At 43.7% G+C, this 10,141-nt stretch overlaps 1 protein-coding gene across 2 annotated transcripts; it reads left to right on the top strand.

The window, feature by feature from the left end:
• Positions 1 to 233: 233 nt before the first annotated feature.
• On the top strand, positions 234 to 8,165 carry si:dkey-174i8.1 (arylsulfatase I). 2 transcript variants are annotated; one of them, XM_037124143.1, is made up of 5 exons: positions 3,352 to 3,394; positions 3,466 to 3,551; positions 4,248 to 4,921; positions 5,816 to 6,148; positions 6,241 to 8,165. In XM_037124143.1, exons 3-5 carry the CDS (start codon positions 4,629 to 4,631, stop codon positions 7,325 to 7,327), a joined length of 1,713 nt encoding a protein of 570 aa, XP_036980038.1. In that variant the 5' UTR covers positions 3,352 to 3,394; positions 3,466 to 3,551; positions 4,248 to 4,628; the 3' UTR covers positions 7,328 to 8,165. The 2 variants fall into 2 exon arrangements, with proteins under 2 accessions (XP_036980039.1, XP_036980038.1); XM_037124144.1 differs by lacking the exons at positions 3,352 to 3,394; positions 3,466 to 3,551 and adding an exon at positions 234 to 401.
• Positions 8,166 to 10,141: the final 1,976 nt, after the last annotated feature.

Genomic DNA, 10,141 nt, shown 5'->3' on the forward strand with positions numbered 1-10,141 from the left:
CCTTCTGTTTAACTGGATAATGATGCAATGTCGAACTTGTGATCACATCATTTCAGGCTCTGTGATCTGTTTTCAACATTGGTCACACTTCCACATGGAGAATGTAAAATTTATATTTTTACTTTTGTCACTTCACTTGGACGTCTTTGTCTTTGCTGTATGAGATGTGCATGGGAAGTTATGTCTCTAATCGCTATCACTACTCCCTCCACACTCCTTTTATTTACCTCCAGCCTGTTTCCCCCCTGGTTCACTGAACTCCTGACCCCAGTTTGTGACAGACTGTGCTGCATCTCTCCCAGGACTCCCACACGGAGCGATGAGTCCTGTGTCATCTGCTTTGTGACACAGGGGTGGTATCGCACCAGGTGGCCCCTAATAACCTCCGTGTGCCGTCACCAGTGAGTCACACACATACATCTGCAAACGCACACAAAGCAATGGTTATAGAAAAATAGGTTATAGAACAGGTAACTCTACTGAAGATATGATTGGTCAAAGACAAAACCATACTGTCGTGTCAGTGTCATGTTCCCTTCATGGCATATTTTTAAGAAGAAGAGGAGTTTATTCCTCCTTCCCTATCATCTTTGATGTCAATCTGCATGCTATCTTCCCTTAATCCTCACGGTGGCACTCTACACTAACTGTACCACCACAGTACACACACACACACACACACACACACACACACACACACACACACACACTGTACAGCATTGAGCTTGTGTAATCCCTTATATTTTTGATGAGTCAAAGCCAGCACTCACGCTTCTCAGGGGAAATGTCTGATAGGATGGAGCGGCCTGGTCATGGAGGCACTGTGTAGAGGGGGAGGAAAACTTTACCCATAGTTTGTGAATTTGACATAAGGCCAGCGGCATCCTCCATGTGGGTGGTTTGTTTGATGTGATGCGACTCCTCTCTTCCCCCGACTCTCATCTTGACAATCCATAAGTGAGTAAGGTGAGGAGAATGGGGAGTGGATCGAGTTTCTGCTGGCTGGAAAATGATCCTCGAGTATTAGAGGTGTAGCTGAGACAGGGCCTCCGTCAGTGTCACCTCCAGGGCAGGTGGGAGTGACGAATGATGTTTGTGTTACTTCTCACAGCCCACGTCTACTTGGTCCACCAGTGTACTGAGCTGAAAGACAGACATAACTTTGGAACACCCAGATTTAGATTACACTGTCTGCGTGTACATAGGTTTGGTTTATCACACAAAGCCATTGTGCCAAGAACTGAGACGTAGTGACTCTAGTGATCCCCTGACCTTTCCTCTAGTGCTGAAATACTCACTTCTTCTTCTTCTTATTCTGCTTACTACCTCTAATGTTTGCTGAAACTAAAGCTAGCAGCTCACAATCCTTCGGCTAATTGGTAGCTGAAAGATACTATGTAGCAGACATTTAAAGTCTGTAATCGCATAATTTCAAGGATTGTGAACCAGCAGTGTCAACAAACCTGTTTCTGATGCTATCTGGACTAGCCACATTCCTATAAGTTCATAAATGTGTCAAACAGGAACTGCGTGACACGGTTCAATATTATACAACCAACCTTTCAACACCATATGCTTAATATAACATAATTTCGATGTCTGCAGTGTACCAATCATGAAATGTTTTACTGTCACAAAACTAATGATATTATTGTTGGTGCAGTTTGTTTAACTCATAGAACATAGTGCACTATATGTGTGCCAGTTCAGTTGTGCTTTTTCTACAAGGCTACTTTCAACTGTGTGATGGTACTTTGGCACCACCGTGTTGGTTTGAAGTGACATAAGTTTATTTTACATACTGTAAAGCTGTTACCTGTTGTAATCATTAGAGCAAAACTTGCCAAAATGCAACCTAGGCTTTTTTTGTGATTGTACCTGAATCAAACCCTCAAGTGCCTCTTTCCTCATAATTATGCGTTTACATAAAGGACTGACTTGGGTACATTCACAAAAAAAGCCTAGGTTGCATTTTGGTGAGAGTTTTGCTTTAAGAAAAATGATCAGGAGCAGCTTTAAGTGCATCTTTTTAGGAGAACTTTAGAAAGCCATCCCTGTGTTTTGAGTTAGATCGGGATCCAATAAGTATCAACTATCATTGAGATCATATTCCATTTTCCACTGTGACCCTCTTCTACTGTACCATGATGACAGCGCTTACAGTGGCCTTTACGAAATTACAACACAAACCTCAGACGGGGACTATTTAATATTAAAATTGGGGCCTTTCATTTTTACGTTGGATGATTTGCTTGAAAATGAAAGTCATTTTCAGATGCGGTTTGACACACACACACACACACACACACACACACACACACACACACACACACACACACACACACACACACACACTCCCACTTTAGCTCCAGCTCAACAGACTGGCTCCAGATCGAGTGAGTCACTTATTTGTCGTCATGAATAAATCACACCCACTGCTACCCTCTTCTACTCTGAACCACTGCATTTTCCAAAACACACACACACGCACACACACACACACACACACACACACACACACACACACACACACACACACACACACACACACACACACACACACGTAAACACACTATACAAATACACACACGGCTATAAGATGCATCCTTTTTTGTCCTACACACAGACTCTGACCAATTTCTCCTTCGCTGCCTTGCAGAGAGTGTATTTTGCAGTTTGCGGTACAGAATACCCTGAAACTGGAGCAAAACTACGAAAAAAATGTAGCCTTTTAACTCTACTTTTTAAAAAAATCAATTAAATCATTCTTTTATCTTGTCTCAAATTAAGCCTTTCTCATTGTCAGCATTTAAAGTGCTCCTTTGCAAACGGTACAGTAAAAACTGAAGAAGATATACCATGCGTTTACGTGAATATCATCTCTTTGTGACCCCTCTGAAAGAACACAATCCCTTGATCTCTCCTCCTCAAGAAGACATTTGTCACTTTCCATTTTTACAGCAACCCCCCCTCCCTCTTAGCGGTAAAACGGAGTTCATGTCGCCCTGCATTTCCCCGAGGCAAACTGATGGCTACACTCAGAGACCCAGACGCACATACACAGCAAGACAAAGTGACTGCTCCTTTTATGCCACTTTGTTTATGCTGCACTCTCTCATGCTAGACAGTGAAGCTTTCTTTTTCTCATGTGCACATTATTGCTCTGTCTCACTGTTATCCCTCTTTATTTCTCACTGTTTTTACTTAGTTCTCAATTGCTCTTCTTTATGTTATATATTAATTTTCATAAATTCCCATTTATAACTAATCCTTCCATCTCATCCACTTCAGTGTCAGCCTCATTCTTACTCCGTTCCTGTTCTGCCATAGATCTCACTCTTGCTTACGCCTCACTCTCACTGTGGGCAAAAAAGCCTGTGAATTTTCCCACAGGGTAAGGCAACATGAGTTTGCTTCTACAACATAGGAAATGGACTTGTATCTGAGGCATTGATTTCCTCTTAGTATTATGGGAAGGAGATGGCAGTGAGGTGAAGGCTAAGAGCCCAGCGGTCGATACACATCCTCATCACTGCGCCGGATGCTCCTCCGTAAGTCAGATTGGTTTCACTGCCCCAGCACGGGCAGTAATTGTCATCACATTGCTCTATTAATTGAGCAACAAAGGAAAGATGACAGAGGTTATTTGATTTTCAGGGATTTACAGTATAGTTTGAAATGTGCAGTATGGGAAATCACAGTAGAAACATAAGCTGTAGCAGTCATAATAGCATTTTAATGGGAGTGGGGGTGGGAAAAGAATACCGGTAATGACAGTGTCAGTGACAGTTTCTTGTAGGTAGATTATTTATTACAGCCAACAAGGCTGCCAAACAGCAAATTGCAATTCCAGTCACACCAAGGACATTTCCATCCATTTTTGTCATGTCAAAAGTGGGTATTCTTTTAAAGGAGACCTGCAGACATTTCTAGCAGTTTTTGTGGTGACCAAAACTGATGATTTTTCACAGGAAGTCAGACCATCTCCATTGATAGGGTTGTGACAAGACAGAAATAGAAAATTCAAACAAAACAGACATAAAGATGCAACACTTCTGCATTATGATGTCCTACAATGATTAGGGCAGCTGGGACAGGGAGCTCTGGGACCACACAGGGGAGTGTTGGTGTTCAGGTCATCAGCACAGGAGCTTTGCTACAAAATGCAGTGCAATAATTAATAATGTCACTAGTTACACCTGTGTTTGACCTGTCAAAAATGGTTTGTTTTTTTCACATTTTTGCAGCTGGACATGTGCCAAGGTCTTCCCAGTCATCATATGAGGTGCTTGGAAGTACAGAGGAATGTAGCAAGTTCCTGCAAAGACACACATAAACAAATACACACATGCACACCTCTACAAACTTCTTGCCCATACTGGGGACGGCAGATTCTCTCCACCCACCACAGCAGCTGGCACCAGCTCAGCCCCATTTCAGAAAACCTAGAATAAGCCCCAGAAAGAGACAACAACTCAGACTTCATGGAAAGATAAGACGAGCTCCCCAGACGCACACATCTGCCCAGTTTTTGCAGAAGCGATCCAGCTTGAGATTTATTGACTAAGCAGAAAAGAAAATACAGACAAAATCTGATTTAAGTAGACAGCTACAGCACCCTGCTGGAGATGAGGAGAGGAATCGGCTCTTTGGTTCTCCTGGTGATTTGGGCGACCTTGCTCAGTGGCCTTGACTGCTTGGGTGAACGCAAGTCAGTCAGCAGCAAGGAGGTGGGGAGGCCCAGGCCCCCACACCTCATCTTTATCATGGTGGACGACCAAGGATATGGAGATGTTGGCTACCATGGCTCAGACATCCACACACCCGTGTTGGACCGGCTGGCAGCAGAGGGGGTCAAGCTTGAAAATTATTACGTCCAGCCGATATGCTCCCCCTCTCGCAGTCAACTCATGACAGGGCGGTGAGTAATTTCCTTATCATTGCATCATTATTACAATGGAAAAATGATGCAGTTACTGCATCTGTTCTCATGTGATGTAATCATGCATTGGCTTTATCATCTTTTGCCTTTTGCTAACATCTTTAGTGATGTGTGTATGATGGTAGTGAGGCAAAAAAATGCAATTATCATCATCATCATCATCACTAGATTTATTTATCTTATCTAATACATATAACAAAATATACATGTAGCCTGAGTTACAGAGAATATTTCTGAAGAAAATACATGATATATCTCTTAATCCCTATGTACCTGTATTGAAATCCTATTTGAGACTTAAAAGTACTATTTGAATGATCATGATAGAGGCTACAAAGATACAAAGATGCAGATATTATCTGTTTCATTAAGTTTTCAGTGTTTATACTGCTGGAGAAGTATGTCATAGAAAGCTGTTCCACATCATAGCAAAATAAAAAACTGATCAACTACAATTCATACAATCTTAAAGGGGGCTAATCCACAATAATAATTTTTTAAAAAAACATACAAATTTGCAAAGGACCTTGTATGTCTCGATGTTTTCGGTCGATTGATGCAAAATTATTATTTACGAATAACTGGACAAACCTAAAACTGACATATTTCCCGGACCGACTGAATAGTTTCAAGACATGAAATGTTGCAGGTTGATGCAAAGAACATGCAAAAAGAAAAAGCTCCCTTACATAAAGCAATTCTGTGAAATCACTGAACATCTTGGCTTGATGATGTGTAACAGTGTGAGAGTATCCAAGGGCGCAATATTTCTTAAACCATCTGTGAAATTTCCCATAATTGTGTCACTATACACATCTTAGCAAGACGCTGTTTTTCTTCACAGCCTCTCTCACACTCTCTCTATCTTGCCAGCTACCAAATTCACACTGGACTCCAGCATTCGATCATACGATCGCGTCAGCCCCTCTGCCTGCCCCCGGACATTCCCACACTACCAGAGCAGCTCGTCGAAGCTGGATACGCCACGCACATGGTGGGGAAATGGCACCTGGGCTTCAGCAGGCCGAGCTGTCTACCCACAGGACGTGGATTTCAGAGTTTCCTGGGCACGCTGACTGGCAGTGGAGACCACTTCTCTTATCAGAGCTGCGACGGGGCTGAAGCTTGTGGATTTGACCTGCATGATGGAGACAGGCCCGCCTGGGAGATGACTGGAAACTACTCCACGCTGCTCTACATAGAGAGGTGAGCATCAGGAAACAAATTCAGATTCATACATACAGAGAAACAAACTTTAAAGAGCTTAACACCTTCCAATGTTCCCTCTATCCAACCAGAGTGAAGCAGATCATGAGGAGCCATGACCCCCACAAACCACTCTTCCTCTATCTGTCCCTTCAGGCTCCGCATACACCCTTGCAAGTCCCTGAACATTTTCTGCACCGCTATGATTCGCAGGGCAATCGTCTCAGGCGTCACTACGCAGCCATGCTGAGCTGCCTGGATGCTGGAGTTGGACAAATTGTCCAGGAACTCAAAACTAGTTTGCTGTATGAGAACTCAGTGCTGATCTACTCATCTGATAACGGTGGTCAGCCACTCTCTGGGGGGAGCAACTGGCCTCTGAGAGGTGGCAAAGGGACTTACTGGGAAGGGGGCATCCGAGCTGTGGGCTTTGTCCATAGCCCCCTCCTCAGGAGGAAGGGTGTTATCAGCAAGGCACTGATCCATGTTTCTGACTGGTATCCCACATTACTTGGGCTGGCCAGGGCCCCGCAGTCCCTCCGCGGCCTAGACGGTCACGATGTTTGGGAAACCATCAGCGAGGGCCTACCCTGTCCTCGCACTGAGATCCTTTTCAACATTGACCCAGTCTCCAGGAAGCCTGGGGAGCCATATGACAAGGCGTTGGTACTCAACGGCTTTGGGATCTGGGACACAGCCGTAAGGGCAGCAATCAGGGCTGGGGACTGGAAGCTATTGACAGGAAATGTAGGTGACGGGGACTGGATACCACCACAGGCTCTACCCAGTGGTCCAGAACGGTGGAAGAAACTCGAGAAACGGCGCAATAAGCTGGGGAAGTCCGTTTGGCTGTTTAATGTCACCTCTGACCCCTTTGAGAGGTTGGACCTGGCAGAAGCCCGTCCAGAGGTTGTGAAACATCTGCTGACCAGGCTGGCAGAGTACAACCAGACAGCTGTGATGGCCAGGAATCCACCAGATGATCCTATGGCTGACCCTGAGCTCCACGGAGGGGTGTGGAGCCCATGGCTGGACCTGGAGGGGCAAGAGGGGAATACTGGGGAAGAGCATGGCAGGAAAGAAAAGATGATGAAGATTAAGCACTGCAAACTATGCAAATTAAAAGCTCTCTTCAAGAGGGTGGGGTCACGTCTGCAGAGGAACACCCTGTTCATCTAAATGCCTCATCAGGCAACTAGATAAACTAAAGGGTGCATTATGCTTCAAACAAACCAAGTTGTACAAAGTGTCGTCTGAAAGCATTTGGACTCAGAAATGTTAATAACTGTTTTTGATGGTCATTTCACTGCGTTAGCTTACTTGTTACTTGGGCCGTTTTTCACCAAAGAAAAATAAATCAGATATTAGTGGAGGTCGGGGGTTTCAGACACTCTTCAGTGAACTGACAAAAACTGGATTTGAAGCACACCTTGAACTGGAGAGAAAAGAAAAGGTAAAGAGAGATGGAGACAAGCAAAAATACAGACCAGCGGGCAAGGAGGCAGGTCAGATAGACTTGATAGAGCCACAATCAAATACTGAAGGTTGGCAGATAAACAGGCAGCCCGATAGACAAAGCAGACAGGGCTGTGCGGCTCGTTGGGCGAGCTGACTCACTCACTGTCCTGCAGCCAAACTGCAGCAGGGTGACTTTGGGCTGTCGCTGTACTGCAAACGGAACAATGTGCGTGTCATTGTGCATGTATTCATGAACAGTTAGATTAACACAGATAGAGTGCATACATGTGGAAGAGAGGCCTGTAGAGATGGGAGGAGGAATAAAGGCATGGACAGTGACCTCTCGACGTCTCATCCCCTCATCATCCGAGAGGACCCTTAAAGGACGACACAAACACTGTGGGGGTTGCTTTTGTCAAATGTCACCTTGTCCTTTCCGTCTTAGAGGCTATACAGATTTGTTTCTCCCCATACTGTTACACACTCCTTGGAAAGACCTCCGACCAAAACTCAGAGTCCAGCCCCTGCAGCATTGACTAACCCACAAAGGCTCAGTGGCTGATTTCATCAGTCTTTTCAGGATTTTTGAATGTAGCTTTATTCAAGTAATGTGATATAAAATGCTGGGAAACTGATCCATATCATCTAAATAAAATCATGAATACCAAAAACAATCTATGTTAACCTCTCATTATTACACACAATGGCTAATTAAAGAAGTAAAAATATATAATAATCATTTTAGGTATTTCAATTTCCAGTCAGTGATACATATTTTAAACAGCACATTTTCTGTACATTAAATGAGTAAATACTTTAAATAAAATGGTTGGAGTCCTTCCACGTCATGTTCCCTCTCCTCCATACTGGTTTGTGTCACCTCCTGGCAGATTTTCCTGCCTACATCTGTGCCATGCGGCATAAATGACAAACATATTGTGGTAAAGAGTGTTAATTGTGCAGTGTATATTGTCATACAATATATATCATCATATCATAAAGCCCTATTTCAGACAGCGCTGCTCAATATGTCATCCAAAAATGCAAAAATGTTAAATTTGTTGAAAGGCAAGCTTAAAATTCAAAATATGAAGTATAAAACTGTATAAATAAAACATGATAATTTACTTGGGCTTCAATACAACTTTTCTTTAAGGGAATTTGTTATGGTGTAGTAATTATCCAACAATCCCTGTTATAAGTACCAAATTATAACATTCTTGCCAGGAGCTCCATATTGTTATTGTCAAAAATCTGACCAGTAAACCCCTCTTTATCTTTACATTGAATCTGTTTCAAATGCTTTCTTTATGATATACATGATAGCTGCTTTTGATGGTGCATACATGTTTTTCTTTCTTTATACATTTGCTAGTCCTAAAACCTGGGAATAAGTTTGCAGTTTTGCACTTCCAGCTCCCTTGTTTCAAAATCAGTGCCTCGTTTTTTCAACAAGCTTCTGGTTAAATGCCTGAAATAAAGTCTATTGTTAACACAAGCTTCAGAGATTTCACGAACCTGACATGTGAATTTTAAAGCTTTTATGTGGAGGCTAAACGGGGAGACTCCTCAGTCCATCTTTACAGGTGGGCGTCATCCCTGCTGCACTAGACATCTGTGTCTGGCAGCTGCAGGATGGTCACGGTTAGAGAAAGGTTGCTTTTATGACAGATCAAAATAGTTAGGGTATGGTTAGAAGTACGTGGGCAATTAAACTGACTGACTCTTAAGTTAGGGAAACATTTTCGTCAAATGAAAACATTACGTGCCTCGTGCTCATCCATCACCTCTACGTGAAGGACACAATGCATGCTGTGTTGGCACTCAACACTGCCAATGTACCTAATTGTAAAGTGCAGCATCATCTAATATGGATGTAATTCAGAGGGATGCTGGTCAGTGGAAGCCTTTTAGTTTAGTTCCATGCTGTGTGATTATGTGTGATGGATCTGCCTGCTGGTGAAGCTGCTGCTGTGCTGCTGATGTAGCTTGATAGGACTGGATCAGAGGAGGTGCTGCTCGGTCTCGTACATCATGTTCCACGTTGACAGCTTCACCATTGTTGGATACCGTGTATGGCAGCTCAATCCTTGACCCCAGCCTGTGGGTGTGTGTCTCCATCAGAGTGTGTGACTGTCAGCAGCGAACGCATTCGCAACAACTGTAGATGTCTCCCCAGCAGCCTGATAATGAATATTCAGCTGTCCTTCTCCACCATTTCCTCCCGTCTTGCCGCCTCCTCCTCCCTCCGGTTATCCCTCAGCTCTTTGCTCATTCCCTCTGCAAACCACCCCCCTTGTCGTTCCTTCTCATTTGGCTCCTCGTCCTACTCACTTGTTTGTGCTCATTTGGAAGATCGAGTTAGATGTATTAGCCATGTTTTTGCTCAAAGCTCTGTGGCATACAGTGAAATAAGACGAGTGGAGGAGGGACGAGAGCGTTCCCGGGGGGATGCAGGGGACTGTCGTGTCTCAAGTGCTTGTAGATCAGATTAAAACGTCTTGTTTAGTGGAAAAAGCCTCGCCACATTACAGA

This window comes from Acanthopagrus latus, chromosome 15, assembly GCF_904848185.1.
Source record: "Acanthopagrus latus isolate v.2019 chromosome 15, fAcaLat1.1, whole genome shotgun sequence".
Classification (NCBI taxonomy): Eukaryota; Metazoa; Chordata; class Actinopteri; order Spariformes; family Sparidae; genus Acanthopagrus; species Acanthopagrus latus.